Source organism: Leishmania major, chromosome 11, assembly GCF_000002725.2.
Source record: "Leishmania major strain Friedlin complete genome, chromosome 11".
Lineage (NCBI taxonomy): Eukaryota > Euglenozoa > Kinetoplastea > Trypanosomatida > Trypanosomatidae > Leishmania > Leishmania major.
In genome coordinates, this window is record NC_007252.2 from 122,501 (window position 1) to 142,482 (window position 19,982).

At 60.7% G+C, this 19,982-nt stretch overlaps 5 protein-coding genes across 5 annotated transcripts in view; all 5 read left to right on the top strand.

Annotated features, from left to right (window-relative positions):
• The window catches only part of LMJF_11_0390 (conserved hypothetical protein), a gene marked incomplete at both ends in the record, with an annotated part of 1,527 nt that extends 1,080 nt beyond the window's left edge, over nucleotides 1–447 (top strand). Inside the window, one exon of the mRNA XM_001681455.1 lies at nucleotides 1–447. This exon is cut by the window's left edge and continues 1,080 nt beyond it. Coding sequence (XP_001681507.1) covers nucleotides 1–447 — 447 coding nt within the window.
• Nucleotides 448–4,924: 4,477 nt separating this feature from the next.
• Nucleotides 4,925–8,206, top strand: LMJF_11_0400 (tubulin-tyrsoine ligase-like protein; the record flags this gene model as incomplete). Its single annotated transcript, XM_001681456.1, has 1 exon — nucleotides 4,925–8,206. One exon carries the CDS (start codon nucleotides 4,925–4,927, stop codon nucleotides 8,204–8,206), a length of 3,282 nt encoding a protein of 1,093 aa, XP_001681508.1.
• A 2,147-nt stretch (nucleotides 8,207–10,353) lies between these two features.
• On the top strand, nucleotides 10,354–12,780 carry LMJF_11_0410 (conserved hypothetical protein; the record flags this gene model as incomplete). The annotated part of the gene is made up of 1 exon (XM_001681457.1): nucleotides 10,354–12,780. The coding sequence occupies one exon, from the start codon at nucleotides 10,354–10,356 to the stop codon at nucleotides 12,778–12,780; it is 2,427 nt and encodes an 808-aa protein (XP_001681509.1).
• Nucleotides 12,781–14,005: 1,225 nt separating this feature from the next.
• On the top strand, nucleotides 14,006–16,330 carry LMJF_11_0420 (putative chromatin binding protein; the record flags this gene model as incomplete). Its single annotated transcript, XM_001681458.1, has 1 exon — nucleotides 14,006–16,330. The coding sequence occupies one exon, from the start codon at nucleotides 14,006–14,008 to the stop codon at nucleotides 16,328–16,330; it is 2,325 nt and encodes a 774-aa protein (XP_001681510.1).
• Nucleotides 16,331–17,842: 1,512 nt separating this feature from the next.
• On the top strand, nucleotides 17,843–19,777 carry LMJF_11_0430 (conserved hypothetical protein; the record flags this gene model as incomplete). The annotated part of the gene is made up of 1 exon (XM_001681459.1): nucleotides 17,843–19,777. One exon carries the CDS (start codon nucleotides 17,843–17,845, stop codon nucleotides 19,775–19,777), a length of 1,935 nt encoding a protein of 644 aa, XP_001681511.1.
• Between the last annotated feature and the right edge of the window lie 205 nt (nucleotides 19,778–19,982).

Below are 19,982 nucleotides of genomic sequence, written 5' to 3' on the forward strand. Positions count from 1 at the left end.
TGGATCAGCCCTCTTGAAGCCTACAAGCGGCACCTTGAGTCGCTCCCCTTTGTGGAATGCAAATCGATCCCCCCTGCCAATGCAGCTGCGCCACTGTTGTCTCCAGTGAACCGCATCAACCCTGCCGCCGTCGGTGAAACAGGTGGGATAGAGCAGCATCTGCCGGAAGATGGTGCTGCGATGATGTGTGTTGAGGGCAGCGCTACAGGGGCACCCGCGCCGCGAGGAGCGGCCTCTCCGGTGGCAGTCTGTGTGCTCAAGGCCTCCAAGAAGAACCCGCTCCTCAGCCTCGATTCAGAGCCGGAAGTGGCACTCCCGCAAATTATAAAGCAGGTTGGGTCGCTGAAGCCGGAGGTGTTGGTCATGCCAAAGTCCCTGGTACCCGAGTCTCTGCAGCTGGCGCTGCTAGCCACCAGCAACCCGCACTGCATCGTGCTCCCGTTCTGAGACACAGGGATGCTGCGCTGACGGTCGTTGGTGTGGGACAGTTGTTTGTCGTTGTTTGCCGCGTACGTGCGTCTGGCACGTCAGGTGGTGTCGCCTGTATTTTCTTTCATCGCTCCAACGTGTCCGGCTCGCCGCCGTGGGGCGCGTGAGCTCGACTCCCCGCCCCTACTCCACCACTACACAGCCGATCACACGCCCCCACCACATCGCGTCGTGCGAAGCAGCCCTAGACACGCGTTACAGCAATATGGCCACTCGGTCATCCAAGCACGGTCTCCGCCTCGAACTCTACCCACCCACCCCTCGCCTCAGGGCCGCTTCTCTCAACATGCCGGGTGGGGTACGTTGCAGTCACGCTGACACGCTCTGCCCATCATATGGATGGCACATGCACGTTCGCTGTTGCGAGTCTCTTCAGCGCAACACTATTCAGGACATGACCGCCGACATCAGTCGCCGTGCGTTGCTCTGACCTCCTCTACGTCGTAGGCACCTGACCGTGTCTTCACCAAAGGTGGTTCGCCATTTGGCAGGGATAGGGGGGCTTCCTGGCCTCCTCCCACACAGAGTGTGGATGTGCTGAACCGCGAGATACCACGCACGGAGGTGCCCTCCGTCATCCAGGTGCTGATGGTGTTGCGGGCGAAAAAGGGGGCTTCATGTAGTTAGCCCTATGTACATTCGAAGACGCTACGTGTCACGTGGCAGTCTCTGCATGGATGGCCACACCACCTCTTCGTATGTGTGCGTGTGTGCCGTTCCTGCTCAGCACGAGGCATTCGGTTACGTTATTCGTGCAGAAACAACGAAAGAAGGAATTTTTTAAAAGGGCGATGCGGCTTTGTCCTCTACCCGCTCTCCGTATCCACCCTACGGCCGGGATGCAGGAGGGGTGGCGCGTGTCAGGTGCCTGTCTGTGCAGCACGAGCCCCCTCGAGGTGTGCCTCAGAGCTGCCTAGAGATGGGGAACGTGTGCGAGTGTGCGCCAGGCATGCATGGTTTCGTTCTGATCCAGCCCGCCACAGACCTGCCATGAAGCCACAGCTCATGGCCGCCTCGGCCCGTATACAGCCGCATGCGCATCCCGTGCGCGTGGAGGTTGTTCCACCCGGTGGGGTAGGGGCGCCTTTGTTCTCTCCTCCAAGTCCACACGCTGCCCTCCACTCCCTCCTCGCCCCCTCATCCACCCCGCACTACTGCTCACGCTATTCCACCTCCATATGCCACCTTCCCTCCCTCTCCCACACGCGCCCCCACCACCACCCTCACTCACCCGTGCCCAGCAGCGAGGTGTTGCGACGTCTCTCTCTCTCTCTCTCTCTCTCTCGTTTTCGCTTTGTATTTTTTATGTATTTTCCTTCGGCTTTAGTTGTGGTTGCTGTTTTGCTTTTCGTGTTTTTGTGTGTGTGTGTTGTTTGGCCGTTCCCCATTTTGTCGTAGTTTGTCCGACGCGCGCTCGTCATCCCCCTTCCGCGGCGCGTTGATCGGCTAACGCTGTCGCCGTGACGCCACCGCCACACACACACACACACAGACACAGACACAGACACACAGACGTATAAGGGGAGAAGCGTTTAACTTGTTCGTTGTAGGCGCTGCCTTTCGGGTTTTGCTTTATATGTTGTGGTTGCTGGTGCTCGCGTGCTGCCTTGTGGCAACTTTTTTTGCGTTTGTTGTGAAGGATCTCCTTGCTTGATCACACGCTCTCCTCCCTCCCTCCCTCCCTCCCTCCCTCCCCCCCGTCTCTCTCCCTCGCTCTCTCTCTTTATCCCCTGACGTCCGCGCGTGTTCGTCAGTGACGTCGTCTTCTAGTCATCTCTGATCTTCCCTTTGGTTGTGGGCGATTCATTTTTGCGTTCCTTCTCTTCGTGTGCGTTCGTGGGTCTGCCTTCCACACGCGGTGTACGAAGACATTCGCACACGACGGAGCTGTGTACCCAAGCTCACACATACTCGCACGCAAAGCAGGCCCCTCCCCCTCTCTCTGTACAACCACTCTCTTGCTCCGTCTCACGAACCTGGACATAAGCACGCACGCGTGTGCACCATCAGCTTCCATTCCCCGAACCCTCGGTCAGTGCCTCATCCCTGCTCCCTTCGCCTTCCGTGTGTCGCTGTATCACCAGCAAGAAGAGGGCGACTGGGTGGCAGAGTAGTAAGTAAAGAAGGCGGAGGCGCAGCGCTTCAACGGCGACCGCATCCCCCCCTCTCTCTCTCCCCACACCCTTCTCCCTCTTTCTCTTTTTCTTTGTAGTGCATCCGAAGTAAACCATACAGTGTTGTCTATCCCAGCCCCATCTGCGCACGCGCGTAGGCCCTCGTGCGGAAGCCACCACAACACTCCCTCTGCCTTTCGTTTTCGTTTCTCGTCTCCCTCCCCCCCCCCTCTTCCTCTCCCCACACCCTCTCCCTCTCCCCCCCTCTCCCTCTCCCTCCTCCCTCTCTTTTTTTTTTGTTGTGAGCGTCTGCCTGTGTGTTTAGCGTACTTTTTCGTTTTTTGTTTGTCGACTGTGGCGGTGGTGTCTACTGTTCGCCTTCGTCAACGCTCCTGTTCGAGTGTTTAGCTGCTGCTGCTGCTTCCCGACTCGCACGCGCTATCCCGCTCTCCGTCGGACCCTCCCTCTATTCTTCACCCCCACACACACACATATATATATATATATAGCTTCCTCTTCTTCGCTTCACGTCCCTCTTTTCGACAGACTAGATCTTAGACTCGAACGCACCGTCAAGACAACTCCAGCTGCCGCCGCCGCCGCCGCCCTCTTCCCTCTCATCTCTCTCTCTCCCTCCTCCTCTTCCTTCCCCCCAACACTCGTTGGCCATACACGCGCAGGCACACAGAGAGAGACCCTCCAACGTCTGCCGAATCAGATATAAGGACGAAACGAAAGCAGCCAAGGAGCACACGTGTAGGCAGCGCGTCCACTCCTGGTTGTCGCGGGTGTGGAGCCGTCTTCGTGTAGGCAGACGTGCACGCCGGCGAAGGCAAGCTGTCAGGCACAACCGCCACGCTTACTCGCTCTCGTGCGTCTCTCCTCTTTCATTGGCAGAGCGCCACCATCCCCCATCACCTCCTCCCCCCCCCCCCGAAAGCAGAGAGGGCAACGGGGCAGCGACAGAAGGCGGAAAGGGGGCACGCACACCCACTCACACGCAGACAGAGAGAGAAGAACCGCGCGCGTCACATTTTGTTTTTTGTTTGTTTGTCGTGATTGTTTCTGAAAAGCTCGCCTCGAGCGTCCCGCCAAGCGTGCTCCTCAGAAAACAATACGTCTGTCTGTGTTCTGCTCGCCTCGCATCCGCCTGCAGGCTCCGTCAGTACGTATACCGCTCACCTGTTGCCTCCTCCTCCTCTCTCTGACATCTCTCTCTCTCTCGGTGTGTGTGTGTGTGTGTATGTGTGTGTGTGTGTGTGTGTGCGTGCGCGCGTTTTTTTTTGAAAGGAAACAGGAAGGAAACTTCGCATCTGCGTACGCACACGGAAGTGCCACGCGTTGTTGTTGTTCTTGTTGTTGTCGTCATCATTGTGTTACATACACACACACACATCTTCATCCCTCTCCCCCTCCCTTCTCTTGCTTGCGTCCTCTCCTTCATTTATTGTTTGTTGTTTTTACTCGTAGTGCGTCACTTCTTCCTCCGATCCCACCCACACAAACCACCCCCTCCTTCCAATTTTCTCGGCGTTCTTTGGACTGAGTAGAGTCTCTCCCTCTCTCTCTCTTACCCCCTCCTCCCTTCCAACCCCTTCTCACCGCTGCCAATCATGACGTCTGTTGCAGAATCCGTGGCACCAGGGAGTGCACTCGTGGCACTCGACCCCGACCTCGGGTTCGCAGCAGCGGCGACGGCTACGGAGGCAGCTCCGCCACCAGCACCTGCTACAGTTCGGACTCACATCCCATATCAAGTCGAGCCCGGTCCCCTGCACCATTCCGGCGTCTGCCCAGCCTCAGCCGCAAAGACAAACGGTAACAGCAACGGGAGGTCGTCCGCAGGCGCGGCCGCTGCGGCGTCAAGCGGAAAAAACGTCACCAACGACGCCGCTGCGGCATGCAAAGGCGCTTCGCCGTCGAAACCGCAGGGTCGATCGTCCCCGGCCTCGCGGCGCGTGGCCACTGAATTGCAGGTCGCCCATAAGCACCTCTCTGCCCCTTCACCTGCTACCCGAGCTCTGTCGTCGCAGCTGGAGTCGCGCGTGCGCTGGACGGCAGCTCCGGTGGAAAAGCCGAAGCTCTCGCGCCGGGTGCTCGTCGGTGCCCCCGGCGATCTAACCGGGAACGGCAGCGCCGCGAAGAGCAGCTGTCCTTCGCGCCAGCGCCGCACCCGCTTTGTCGACCCCTCGACATCCGCGGACGGTGCTGCAGAGACCACTGTGACCGCGCCTCAACGGCAGCGCGTGCAACGGACGTCGCCAGCCCACCCGCCTGCTCCCAACGGTGCCGCCGCCGTCGCCGGGCACACGGCGTGGTACATGCACTCGATCCCAAAGCACACTCAGGCCACCCACACCTCTCCGCGGGCCCCCACTACGGCAGAAAGCGCCTCCAGCCAGCCTCATCAGCGCCACACCGTGGTTCGTGTCGAGGCCGCATCCAAGAGCGCCGCCCTTGAATCAGCGTCTGCCTCCGCGTCCGCGTCTGCGACGGACGTGAGCGTTGAGCACTGGGCATCGTCTCCCTCCCATTCGACCATCACCATCGCCGTGGGTAGTCCACAGTCGCAACACCCCGACCTCGCCCCCGCCGTGCAGTCAAAGGTGAGGGACGACGGAGGCAATGGCGTTTCACGCGAAGTGGTGGAGGTCGCCACACCCTCGGTGCTGATCCCAGCTTTCAAAATCGCCGACACGGTAGAAAACGCGAAGGCGTCGGCCGCCTCTGACGCGCCGCAGAAGGAAGCGATCATGACCGCCGAGATACACCGCGACAAGCGCATCGTCATCTCCCGCCCCTCTTCCATGCACGTGACCTGCATGACTGACCTGACGCGTCCGTCAGACGCGTACAAGGTGGCGCTCCGCTTGTCACGCCCGTCCAACGCACTCACCCGCCGCTCCCGCCAGCCGCGCAAGGTGGTGAACGTGTGCCTCACAAAGTACCCTCTCATCCGTAAGATTGCGGAAGAGATGGGCTTTGAGATGGAAACAACGGAAGACGAGCTGAACGAATACAAGTTCAACCTCTGCTGGAGCGATACAGTGCTGTCCCTCATGCGGCTCGTGCGGCTGAGAAACTGGCAGCGCACCAACCACTTCCCATCCATGTATCTGCTCTGCCGCAAGGGGCACCTGAGCACGACGCTGGGGAAGATGCGCCGCAAGCTGCCCTCGCACTTCGCCTACTACCCGCGCACGTGGTCGATGCGGAGCGAGCGGATGCAGCTCACGCAGTACATGGCAGCCGTCCGCCAGCGTCGCATCCTCAAGTACTTCATCTTGAAGCCGAACTCTGGCTGCCAGGGCCGCGGCATCGTCGTGGCGCGCGATCCGCTGACGGCGCTGGACGAACACATCCTTGACAACTACATTGTGCAGGAGTACGTGCACCGCCCCTTGCTGCTGGAAGGCAAGAAGTTCGATCTCCGTGTGTACGTGCTGCTCACCTCGATCCGTCATCCGTCCATCTTTCTCTTCAACGACGGTCTCGTGCGCATCTGCACAGAGCCGTATGAGACCCCGAATGAGGAGAACGTGAAGCAAGCCTGCAAACACCTCACAAACTACGCCGTGAACAAGAAGAGCTCGGAATTCGTCTTTAACACGAATGTCGAGCACATGGACGTCGGCAACAAGCGCAACTTCGGCTTCCTCAACCGCTGGCTCGCCGAGGGCGGCCACTCGCCAGACGTCTTCTGGAACGAGGTCGGCTTTATCGTCGTCAAGACAATCCTCGCGGCGCAGCCGCTCATCGCCAAGGTGTACGACTCGTGCTTTCCCACCGGCTTCAACGAGGGCTACTGCTGCTTCGAGGTACTCGGTTTCGACATCCTGATCGACAATAAGATGAAGCCGTGGCTCATGGAGGTCAACCACACCCCGTCCTTCGCCACCGAGACGCCGCTGGATTACCAAATCAAGAGCAAGCTGATCTCGGAGGTATGGAGCATCATCGACTGTAAGGTCACCGATTACGAGAGGGACCGGCAGCGGGAGCGCGACGAGTTCGCAAAGCGCAATATGCCGCCGTGGGCAAGCAACCACCCGCTCTACGGGAGCCAGCTCAAGAAGAATACCTCGCGCGGCGCTGGCGCCGACGGCGCGGACTCGCCCGACCACAACCCTGCGACAACGGCCTGCGCGAACGCAGAGGAGGAGGTACCGCCCTACGTGCATGCCCGCCGCAACTTTGAGGACACCAAACTGAAGAATTTCAAGCGCATCTATCCGTCTCCCAACTCAGATGTGCAGCTCGTGTACGACACGATCCAGAGCCTGGCCACGCTGGAGTTCGCCAATAGCCGCCTCTACTACAATAGCACTGTCGCTGCGCCGGTGCCAGTGCCGATGTCGTCGCCGCCGTCGCCGGGCGTCCGCACGAGTTCCGCGCTGCCCTTCCGCGTTCGACCACCGTTGCTGGGCCCACTGCTGACAGCCTCGCGTAACGGCAGCTCTAACAGTAGCCCCAGCACGGTCCTGCCGCCTCGCACGCCGGCCACATTGATGACGCCAAACACCACCTCTGCCGCGCAGGGTTCTGGTGCCGCTGGCACAGCAACGCCCATAGCCGCAATCCCTGCCGCACACCTCGCCACCTCCGGCCAAACCGTCACAAGTCCCTCTGTCGCCGCGAACAACGCGTCGGCGCCCGCCGCCCCTTCTGTCACGCCAACTCCCTTGGCCGGTCGCGAGGGCCAGCCTGCCCCTGCCACTATCTTCAACCTAATGGAGAAGGACATTCTGCGCCGTCGTCGCTCATCGGACGCCCCCAGCAGTGCACTGGCGCTGTCACACACGTCCACCACCCGCAGCAGCACCACACCGTCCGAGAGCGGCGGGACAGCGACCTCCACGCCGGCGGCCGCTCAGTCGCCTCATCCGCTGCGCACGCACACGCCGCAGCTCTTGCCCACCCATGTTAGAACGAACTCGTTCGCCGAAAAGACGCTGTCCTCATCGCAGAAGCCGAGCGTCAAGGCAACAGCGGCAGATGACACGGCAGCGAGCAGGGCGAAGCCGCGCGTTGCTGAGGTGCATCGCCTCGTCACCGGGAGTCCACCCACAATGATACCCACAACAATCGACATCCCGGCGAGCCCCTCGGCAAACGATGGCACGCCGGCTTCGAACGCAGCTGCGATGCCGGCCAGCGAGGCCCTGCAGAAAATGAAGCCGATGGAGACGGACAAGCCGGACGATGAGGTGCCGTCGCTAGCTCGCACTGTCGCACCGCATCCCGCGGCCAACGGTCCCATCCATATCTCCAGGCATCCTACCCCAGGACAGAAGTTGCGGACGCCTTCACCGGTGTCAACGCCGAACACGAATGGCCGGCCGCGCGCGAACAGCCACGAACTTTCTTCCATGACGTGCAAGTCCGTCTCGGTGAGCGGCAGCACGCGTGACCTTGACCTTAGCGGTGTGGCGCACTCTGGCCGGAGGTCGCAGGAGTGCCAGATGCGCTCTATACTTCCGCACCAAGAGCCGACCGAGGAAGAGCTGGCTCGGCTGGCAACGCTGCAGGCGATGCTGGACTACGAGGCCGCCGCCGACCCGCAGCCGGACGATGACGATGATGACTACAACCTGACTGAGTGAGAGAGCGACAGAGGGCGTCTCTCCGTCTGCGTGTGTGCGCGTGCCCAGCCGATCATCACTGCAGGATGAGTGACGAGGCTTATTGGGAAAGCTTAACGGTGCACGCTTTGGATGTGCACACGTTCTCAGCAGATTGCGTGTTTTCTTTACGTCACGCGTGCTGCTGCTTATTGTTGTGCTTCCGTAACTCTTTGTGTGGGCGTATGTTGGTGCGGCGGTACGAGTCGCAGCGAGCGACGCAGTATCACTACGTGAAAAACCAGAGAGGAAGTAGTTGGTGCAGCACAGCTGACATATCTGTGTGTGCGGTGCGGCTGCTCCCTCTTTCTCCCGTCCTCGATCACCACCACCCTTTTGCACACAAAAGTTTTAGCATCATTTCTTTTCGTTGTTCGCAGGAACGTGTCTGTCTTGTGTCTCTCTCTCTCCCCCGCCTCAGCTGCAGGAAACCCTGCGCACACCCATGCACGCATACACGCCGGGGACGCTTGTGTGTTTAACAATAACGGATGGGCAGCGCTGCCACTTCTCCGCGTCGTTAAGGTTCACTCTCTCTCTCTCCCCCAACACATCATCACCACCACCACCACCACCTTTGTTTTGTTTTGTTGTTGTTTCATGGGCAAGTTGCCTGTACGAGCCTTGTTCTGGCATTAGACTCATTTTCTCTTGTTTTTACCCCCCCCCCTCTCTCCCCATTGTGTGTGTGTGTGTGTGTGTGTGTGCGTGTGTCCTTTTTCTATCTCGTAATGTGTGCTTTCCTATGCTAACTCTCTGTGCGCGTGTGTGTTTGTGTTGCCTTGTTTGAGGGGAACCCAGTAGCCTGTGTGGCCCACGCACCCCACCCCACCCCCGGCATCGTGAACGATAGCTGCCAGGATAGTGGAAGTCCGATGATGATGTCAACGGTGAGGCGGACGAGCTCCAGGACTCTGCTGCTATATCGTTCATGTTTTTGTGTGATATGAGGCTTCTTATGTGGTTGCTGCTCTTCGTTGCCGTGATGGGTGTGCGTGTGTGTGGACGGCACCGTGTCGCTCTACGTCGATCTACTCCCATCCACCTCACGGACAACGCCAAAGTGCGTTTCCATGTCAGTGAGGGGGCGGTGGGGTGGAGGAGAGGGGTCCGCCGCTGCAAGTGTACAGTGGCGTGGCGAAGCTCCGACGGCAGTTGCTGACCCGCACCCCTCGTGAAAGCCGTGCCCGCCCAAGAACTCAAGCATGTGTAACGGGTACTTTTTCTTGCTGGCACGTGCACGTACGGACACGCCTCCTCCCTCTTCGCCTTCCGCCTGCAGCTCTCTGTCCCTCGCGCCGCTGCCGCTATTTTTCTTGTACCTGCATCGTTCTCTCGCTCCCTTTCTCGGACTTGTGCTTCCCGTGCGCACACGACAAGCATGCTGTTCCCGCCATTGCCGACCTTTGTCGTGGCATGTCGTGGTGGTGATGGTGGTGGTGACGGCCTCGGCGGCGTCGGTGTTGCCCGTTGTGTGATGCCCCCTTTACGACACTGATTTCCTTCTGTAAGCTGAACAGACGAAAGACATGTAACCGCAAGGCGTGCTGCAGCACGCGCTTCTTCTTCCGGTGTGTGTGGGAAGGGGAGGGAAGAGGGGGTGGCGCAGGCTGCCACGGCCCCGCGTTTGCGTCAGCCCCGTCGCGCACGACATGGTAAGAGACATAACGGGGGAGAAGGTGAAACGAACGGCATCACGTAGGATACGAGGGCGAAGCTCTTCACCCTCTCCCTGGCCCCTCTTTCGAGCTCGTCGAGTATGCATAGAGTCACTTGCACCACTCCGACTCACTGGACATCCCTGCACACAACCTCACCCCATCCGCCTTCGTGTCTTTTCCTTTTTGGTCTTTGATCACCCGCTCCTCACGCACGCACGCTCGCAGGTGTTGCCCACCGACGCGCGAGTTGCACACAGCGTCTCCGCGGTCGCATTCGATCATCATAACCCCAGGCACGGGAGAGGTGGCAGTAATACGCCCACACGCATACACAGAGAAGAGTCACCGTGTAGGATGCCTCCGAAGCGTCGCCTCGCCTCAAAGTCGCCGTCGTCGCGGGAGACGGCGGCGGCGAGTGCGCCAAGCACCGCCACCACCACCGCCTCGTCCTCCTCCCTCCAGTCTACCATGACGTCGCCAAAGGGCAAGCCGTCGCCGAAGCGTAGTGCGCCTGCTCCCGCAACTGCAGCTCTTACCCCATGCGCAGAAGAACGCACGGAGGGTGCCACCAGCAGCGCCAGTGCGAGCGCGAGCAGCCACATCAGTTCCAGCTTCGATAGCCCCCGCGACGACACGGTGGTGCTCACTGGGTACACAGCCGAGAGCGAGCACAGCGCGCACGGCTACGAGCGCCTTCACGACATTATCCTGCAAGGCAGCGACACCGACGCCGACAGCGAGGATGGCAGGGCGAACGAGGATGATGTCATCCTCTTCCCGCACGCTGAGGAGCTCTCGAACGCCGCTGCCGGTGTCGGCGGTGATGACGACAACGGCCGTGTAGTGCGTCTGGGAACGACACAGCACCTCGACGAGTCGGACAGCAGCGAGGACGAGCCGACGCTGAACCGCGTCGGCGACATTCCGCTGGAGTGGTACAAGGATGAGGACCACATCGGCTACGACATCGAGGGTAAGAAGCTCATGAAGAAGGAGCGATCTGCGCTGGAGCGGCTGCTGGAGGCGACGGACGATCCAAACGCGATGCGCACCATCTACGACGCCCTGCACGACGAGAAGAAGACGCTGTCGAACGCTGACTTGCAACTCATCTTCAACCTGCAGCGCAACCGCACAACGAACCCCAACTACGATATGTACTCGGAGGTGCAGGAGGACACAGTCGTCTTTGATCCGCTCAACCACCCGCTCGCCCGCAGTGGTGGCCCGTCGAAGAAGGCGTTCGTGCCGGCACTGCACGACATGAAGGTGATCGCAAAGATGGTGCGGCGCCTGCGCAAGGAGGAAGCGGAGCGCAGGCTGCGCCCGGCCAAGGAAGAGAAGGAGGAAGAAGATCAGCTTCTCTGGGACGACAGCCACGTGGAGATGGACACGCACACGCACTTCAAGTACTTCAACCGCATTCCAAAGCCGAAGCTTCCGCCGCCGGGCACGTTCGAGAGTTACCGCCCACCGCCTGAGTACCTGCCGAGTGAGCGGGCAAAGCAGCGCCAGGCTCGCCTGCGCACCATCGATCGCAAGGAGCACTTTCTGCCGCAGTCCTTCGACGCCTTGCGCCACGTTCCCTTCTATCACCACACCATCCAAGATCGCTACCAGCGCTGCCTCGACCTCGCTTTCTTCCCTCGTGCGCAGCGCACGCGTCTTGTGGTGGACCCTGACAAGCTGCTGCCGGAGCTGCCGGACCCGAAGGACCTGCGGCCGTACCCGGAGAAGCTCTCCTTTCACTACAAGGGGCACACAGCGACAGTGCGTAGCGTGTCGGTGAGCCCGAATGGGCAATACCTCGCAACCGGCTGTGACGACCATCTCGTGCGCGTCTTCGAGGTGCAGACGGGCCGTCTCATGAAGCGGTACGACATGGGGGCGCCAGTGCAGCAGGTGGAGTTCTGCCCCTCCACGTCCCTCAACATCCTCGCTGTCGCGGTGGAGTACAGCCTCGTGTTCATTGTGCCGACCTTCGCGGCTCATACCCTGGTGAACGACCACACGATTCGCTTCCTGCGCGCACCAGGGCTGTCGGCGGGTCAGCGGGAGGCGGCGCACGCGCTTGGTGCTGTGGACACGCTCGGCGGTCGCGCGGTGACGCAGACGGCACTCGACGCGGACGAGACGGCGCACGAGGCGACGGCCGACCTGCACGATATCGAGGAGCGCGAGAAGCGCGCCGAGTTTGTCGATGCCAGCGCTAAGGAGCGCAATGCAGGTATCGTGGTGAAGATCGCGATGCACGCCAAGGTGAAGAAGTTCTGCTTCCACATCAAGGGCGACTACCTGTGCGCTCTGTGTCCCAAGGATCACGTGAAGTACCGCCAGACAATCATGCTTCAGCTCTCGAAGCGCAAGGTATTCTGTCCGTTCCGCAAGTTCTCTGAAGTTGTCACGGACTGCCGCTTCCACCCGCGGGAGCCCATCTTCTTCCTCGCGACGACCAACTCCGTGCGGTGTTACAACCTTATGGCGCACCGGCTGCAGCGGCGCTTCAAGGCCTCAGGCGGTGTCACGACGTGCCTGTCCATCCATCCCGAGGGCGACAACTTCCTCGTCGGTGACACGACCAGTCACACGTCGTGGTTTGACATGGACTTCTCCGACAAGCCGTACAAGCGGATGCGCTCGCACAAGGGCGTCGTGAACGCGCTCGCCTTTCACCCCAAAACGAACGCCTACCCGCTCTTCGCCACGGGCGCCTCGGATGGCCAGGTGCACGTGTTTCACGGCATGGTGTACGACGACTACAACAAGAACGCGCTGGTCGTGCCAGTGAAGATCCTGAAGCATCAGCGGCCGGTGTACGCTGTGGCGTGGCATCCCACGCTTGCGTGGCTCTTTACGTCCACCGAAGACGGCGTGGTGACGGCGTGGACAGAGTGACATTGCCGCCGCTGTCGCTTGCCAAATCGGGCTGCATAGGAACAATGCAGCCATGTCTGCGGTACTGCGTGTCGTGTTGGTGCACGCCTGAAGACGGGACTCTACTAGCGCCAACGTAACTGTGTGTGTGTGTGTGTGTGTGTGTGTGTGTGGTTGGTCCTGCTGCGTCGTTTAAGAAAGAGAGTAACACTTAGTGCGCGGAGAAAGTGGTGTGTCGGCGGGGGGAGTGGGGTGCGGCGCACGCTGGTCTAAATGGGACAGCGCGAGCACCGGCCCGATGCAGTATCGATGGTGTTGTTGCTCTGTGTGTGTGTGTGTGTGTGTGTGTGTGTGTGTGTGTGGACGGTCTGTCTAATGCGTGTCAATGTGTTATGTTTTCTTTTACCTCTATTAAGCAAATTAACGCTGTGCTCTACTCCCTTCTCCCTCCCCCTCGCGCATGGGCCCACTGGACGCTCGCATCATAGAGAACTCTCCCTTCCTTGCTCATGGAGGGCATCGCTTAAGACTCTACCCTGAAGAGGCGCGTGGACGTAAGAAGTGGATTAGAGGCAGCAGCCACGAGAGTCGCGCAGAGCCGGGACCGGGTTTACAGCGTCCGTTTCCGCGCATGCACGTGTGTGTGTGTGTGTGTGTGTGTGTGTGTAGCAGCCGAAGAAGCGACATATCGTGCTTGCCGCGCCTTCGAATCACTCCGATCACCTCCCAAGCCCACTGCATCAGCCCCCTCATGCGACATGAGTGTGCAGCACACATGCTGCGTTAAGCTCCCATACGGGTGGGCGAGAGGAGGAGCTCCCAAGCAACTTTGCCGCAGCCAGGTAGCGGCGTAGGGTGTCTGTGCATGTGCGGCCTTATCGTTTGCTACCGAGGACACAGAACTCACCTGTCTCATGCTATGCTCCTTGTCGCTCGTCCCACCCGTTCCTCTCTGCCTCTCGTTGTATGCCTCCTCGGTGTAGGGCACGAATTCATTGCCACGATACCTCTGTGCTTCAGGCAAAGTCCCCGTGTACATCGCAGCGCATATTGGCACCACCGTCACGAATCCACCGCACCCCCTAAAGCAGGGGACCACCTCGGGGCAGTGTACTTCTCTTCCCGTAAAGCCCCCGCTCGTTCCTCCTCACACATGACAGTACCGTTGCAGCATCCTTCTCCGTAGACGCATACAGCCGTTCTCACTTGGTTACTCACCCCCTCCCCTCCCCTCCGCGACACGGACATGCCAGTGGACGACTTGACCTCGGCCCCCGCCACGGTGGCAGGGCCAGTCTACACAGCGATTGCCGTGTGCGGCTGCGGACATGACGGCCGACTCGGCATCGGGCAGGACGCCCCGTCGGCCATGAGCGAGATTGCACTACTAGACGACTTCCTGCCCACCTTCGCTTCCGCTTCCACCGTAGGAGAGGTTCGTCAGGTGGCCTGTGGAGCATATCACACCTTGGTGCTGACGAACACTGGACTCTACGGCTGGGGACTGCATGAGGATGGCCAACTCGGCCTGGGCCGGCCATCCACTGCTAGCACAGCAGCGGCTGCTGTGGACGGCGCTCTCGGCAACGCAGGTGCGACGGCGGCGTCGGTGCCGACCCACGTGGATCGACCTGTGCGAATCCCCTTCGCCGAATGTCCAGGTGGGGACGGGGTGTTGGACGACGTGTCCGCGGCCATCATTTCTATCCACTGCGGTGCCAATCACTCTTTTCTCTGCTCGACGGCCGGCGTTTACGTGACAGGTCGGAATGACTGCGGCCAGCTTGGCTTCGGGCACACGGACAATGTGTACACGTGGACTCGACTCTGTGCGGCGCTCCCCCAAACGACTGCTGACGACAATGCAAGGCACACGACTACAGCGTCGCGTGCAGCTTCGCCGATGATGTCGGCCCCACCGAGCGCGTGCGACTCCGTCCTGGGCGGTCGACACGCGCGGCTGCTTTACGGCCGCCTCACGCACATCAGCTGCGGCACCCACCACACCCTTCTCGCCTGGAGTGACGCAGTCGTCCTGCGCGCGGCAGCACCATCGAGTCCCGCCTCCCAGCAGTCACCCGCCAACTCCAATGACAGTTGTGAGCTTGTTAACTACCCGTCCTTACTGATGGCATGCGGCCGAGGCGACTTTGGCGAGCTCGGCTACAACGGCGACACCTGGGCAGTGCTGCAGGCCCAAGCTCAGCGGCAGGAGCGTGCGCTGCGCTCATCCCTGCAGCAGCAGCAGGCGCACGACAACGCCAACGAAGGTCGGCACGGCGCCACGGACAACGCCTACAAGTTCAAGTGGAAGGCTGCGGCCGCCGTCAAGCAGCGCCGTCCCCCCTTCAACTCGGCCTTCTTCGAGCTGGTGGAGGGTGTGGAACATCTGGAGGAAAGTGCGGTGCGGCTTCCTACGACTGGTGCGGAGGCGCTGCTCCCAGCACTGCTTCACCGAGGTTGCACAGCTCATGAGCTGGCAGAGTACGTGATCCGGCAGTGCCATGAGAGCACTGCAGCGGACCGCATGTGTCTCCCACCCACAGCCTCCGCCCGCCAGACTGGCAGCGGTGTGCAAAGTCGATGGGAGGTGGCAAAGGTGCAGGCGATGCATCACCACTCCGCCGTCACGCTGCGGCGGCGCCACGACGAGGGCGGGGAGCAGCAGCTGGTTCTGCACTGGGGCTGCTACTATTGTTCGGACATCGAGGACGCAGCCGCCTCCCACCCACGGGACGCCTTTGCCGATGTGCCGGATGCGTCCCACAGGGATGATGCCGGTGCGGCTGCCGCGGCGCTCCGTGGCTTGTGTGTAGGAATACATGCCGGAGAGGAAAGCCTGTTGCGCTACAGAGCAACGCGCACCCCCTCAGTGCCCGCATCGGCAGCGGCACTCGCCCGTGCAGAAGACGAAAAGAGCGCGGCATCACCGCCCTGTGGTATAACCCCTCCACACGTGCCACTGCTGCAAATCATGGGCAGCGGCAACCTTGGGCTCGGCACCGACGACAGTTTCACGCGCACTTGGACGAGTCTGGCTTTCTCGGACGCTCCCGTGGCCACCGGAGGTCAGGCGATGGTGCGTTCGGTGGTGGGCCGCTCGCACTACCTTATCTGGATGCACGACCAGCGGGCGAGCAGCCCCACGGGCCACTCCTCTGCGGCAGCCGCGCCTTCGCACGAGAGGTCGACGGTCGCCTCGTCATCGTGTGTCTTCGGCTTTGGCGACAACTTGCACGGACAGATCGGTGCACCTGCGCTACAGGCCAGGGATGTGCCGGGAGATGACGTTGTGGTGGCACCACGGCCTGTTCTGCGAGACGGGAATGTACTGCGCGTCGCTACCGCTGTGCAGCAGACGCTGCGCGACGCTGCGGCTCCGCCTGCACGCCACCGCCGCCTCGCTGCGGCAAAGACGCTGGAGTCTTTCACGTCGGGAGTGGAGGCGCATTACGAAGTGGTGGCGATTCGTGCTGTTGAGGCTGGCGCGCGGCACTCCGTCTTCCTCGTCGATGTGCGTCCTGCTGACGCGGCAGCAGCATCAGCAGCACCAGCAACCACGAGCAGCTAGCGCAGCAGACCTCACCCCGCTCTGCCTTCGCTGTTTCCCTCCACCACCGTTTACATCTTTGCACTTGGCACCTCCTGCGTGTCCGTGTGTGGGCGTGTGTGCAAACGTGAGTGGCATAACCCGTTTCTCTCTTCGCCTTTCACGTGAACTCTTTCGGTGGCCTATCCGCACGCACACCTGCGCATCGGTGCGGCCGGCTCTCGGCTTCTCTCTGTTCCTCGCTGCGTGGGTTCGTGTTTCGCCGGTATTCTTTTACGGACGCGAAGGCGCGGTGGTCCGCGAGGAAGGGGGAGAGGGCGGGTGTGGAAAGGGGCTCGTGGAGCCGCCTACCTCACCGCACCCTCCAGGTCTCTCTCTCTCTCTCTCCCCCCCTGCCACGACACTGTCACCACGGAAACACACGAAAGAAATGAAGATCGAGTTTGTGCGGAGGCGCTGGCCATCACGTGTGTGTGTGTGTGTGTGTGTGTGTGTGTGTGTGTCGGTGCGCATCTCGGTCCTGCAGGCGCGCGACTGCACAAGATTCTCAGAGGGGGTCCCTCAGGGGCCTCCTTCGCTTTCTCACCAACCCAATCTGCGCCTCTCGACCAACCCCCCCGTAACCTGCCCCTCTGCCCCCTTCTCGGACCACCACCCACCCACCCACCAGCACGCTCCTCACTCGTCCCTCTCTTTCCCTCTTCATTTCTGACGCTTCTGTTGAACGGCATTTTGTGTGCCCCCCCCCCTCCCTCTGATGGTCGCTCCCGCGACTAGAATAGTTGCCGCTGCGAGACAGCAGAAGGGAGAGCGGATACGCACGTGACCTGCACGCGTCCCTCCTGTCTATCTCCCTCCCCCCCCCTCACCCCTTCACACACCCCACACACGCGCACACAAGGGCGTAGGATGGGGAAGAGGTGCATAGAAAGCCTGTGCACCGGTATCGTCACTATGTGGCGCGCTTCTGACAAGCATCAGCGACTCTCTCATGCCGGCATTCTCTTAGGAGCCCAGCGCTCCCACCGAGTCGCCCGTGTCATGGGAGCTTCAGCTCCGAAAAGTTGCGTGCTAAGTGTTTCTACGAAGGCTCTCTGCTCCTCCTCCCTCTCGCCCCCCTCCTCTGGTGGGTTACCATACGCGGTCACCTGCTGGCTGCCACCACTAGCGAAGTGCGCCATCCTGAACTGCACGACATCAACACCGGTTTCCGCCTCCAGCGCGCTCCGTTGCCTCGCTGTCGCACGCCTCGCTGATGCCGTACCAGGCCGTAGAGCCCTCTCCACCTCTTCTTCGAGCAGTGCACAGGGAGTATCTCCTGCCACTGCTGCTAAAGGGTCACATGAATCCGCCACCGCTCTCGCTGCGGGTAACACAGCGGGCACCTCCAACACTTCTGTGGCCCCCGCCCTGCTCTCCGAGATTTGCGCGGTTCTGGAGAGGCAAGCTGACCAGACATGGTTGCCAGTCAGTGACTTGTATGCTGCGTTGCCGTCCCATGTGCGTCGAAGTTATGTGAAGCCGCACAAGTCCATGGCCCACGTATTGCAGAAGTGCGCCCATGTGCTCGGCATATCTCTGAGCGCGACGGGCGTGTACTACGCGAAAGGAAAGATGCCGTACCCTGCAACCTCGTCGAACGAGGGGACCTCCTCGGCAGAGAGCATGGGCGGCAGCCCTGGCAAGGCCGCTAAGAGCAACACCGTCAGTGCCGTGAAGGAGAGCCAAGCTGCAACTCGGAAGTCCAAAGCTCAGGGCAACAGCGTGGCTACGGCAGCTGTGCACACCCCCTCGCCCCCATCATCTACAGAAATGAACGCTACCAACCTTGATGCCACTTCTCCCTGCTCGAGTGCAGCGGGGCCTGTGGGCTTCTTCTTCGACGTTGGTTTGCACGACTTGCCGAATCCGCCGCGAGACTTCGATGTGACCCCGTCGGCGCTCGCTGTGGATGGGACGCACTCCAGCGCGAACGGTGCCGTGATCGCGGTGCGAGATTTTGTCTCGCACATCCCGCCCTTCTTTGTTCCAGTGACAGAAGTGGTGGCGAATATGCCCGGCTACACGGCGGAGCATCTTGAGGTGTACCTCAATGTCAACTCGTTGGAGTTGGTAACCGTGGCCGGCGAGCGCTATGTGCGTCTCTACGGAAGCTTCGGCGATCTGTCGCTGAGTGGGAGTGAGGTATCGGAGAAACGTTACGCGCACTACCGCCCCGATGTAGCTCTTGTGGCGGCGTTTGAGGCCGCCTTTGAAGGCATCTACGACAAGTGGATGCCACTGCCGGAGCTGCTGCGCCGTGTTGGACCGGATGTAACGGCGCAGCTGCCCTATCAAGGGCCCGCAGCCATCACGTACTTCGCCCAGATGCAGCACCGCTTTGCTTTCGCAGTACGTGAGGTCCCCACAACGGGCGGCGGTGCAGCGGGGGCGCTGTCGTCCCCGCAGTTCACGACCGAGGCCGCGGTGCTGCTGCGGAAGCCCGGCTACTCTGGCCTCGAAGCTCACTCTACGCCAACGCCAAAGAGCTTCCAGGCACTGATGAGCCTGGTGCCGGGTGACACGCAGGTCGACATTGACGTTGTCAGGTGTCAGCTCACCTCCGAGGTTCGCGCGGAACTGAGCCGCTACTATGACGGGCTGGAAGGTTTCTTTGCCGCTCACAAACCAGTCTTCTTCGTTCCGCCAGAGACGCCGACAGTGGTGATGCGAATGCGTTATCGACTGCGCACTCAACGCGCGAAACTGCCGCTGGAGGAACAGTTGCGCATAGCCACGGATGCCCGCGATAAGGCACGCATTCGATCTCTGCGCCGCAAGATCGCTTTCCGTGACGACCCATCTCACCCGCTCCACGACCCGGAAAACCTGGCGAAGGAAGTGAGCAAACACCTTCCCCGCCGCGGCTTCGTGCACCTCAGGATATTTCTCAAGCGCAACGTGCCGGAGGAATTGTTGATGTACATGCCCAAGCGTATGCGATGCTTCTTCAACAACTATCCGCAGTACTTCACTCAGTTTGAATACCAGAGCGCGGGTACGTGGTGCCTCTGTCGACCCGATCAACCGCTACCTCGCGGGGTGATTCGACAGAACTTCAGCGATGGCGATCTTCTCCGGCTCATCGCCGAGTTCCTTCAGCAGCGCGGCGCTCGTGCGGCGTCCATGGTCCACACAAACCTCCCCTTCGGCGCCCAGGAGGTGATTCGGCGCAGGTACGGCGGTGTGTACTTCTTCGTGACTCGATACCCGCAGTACTTCAACGTTGTGCTCAAAACAGACAGGCAAAACGTGAAAAGCAGTGCTGTGGTGCATCTCATCCAGGTGCCCAGCCAAGAGCTGTCGGACGCCACCATGGCGGCAAGTGCGGCTTCTCTGAACAACCCGAATGCGCCAAGCCATGACGATGATGATCATGAAAGTGGCGACGACGACGACGATGAGGACCTCGACGACGGCTTGGATTGAGGATGTGTGAGCGCACAGGCCACGCACGTACACGCATGACCAGTTAAGCTGTTGCTGAGGGAGCAAGTTGGTTTCTGCGGTTGCTCGCTGGTGTGAGGTGGGTGGGTGTATGTGTGTCTTTGCAGGCTCGTGTCTCCTTCACAGTTCTCTGCTCTCTTCCACCTGTTGAGCAGAACGTGCGGAGCAGAAGCAGTGACGAACAAAC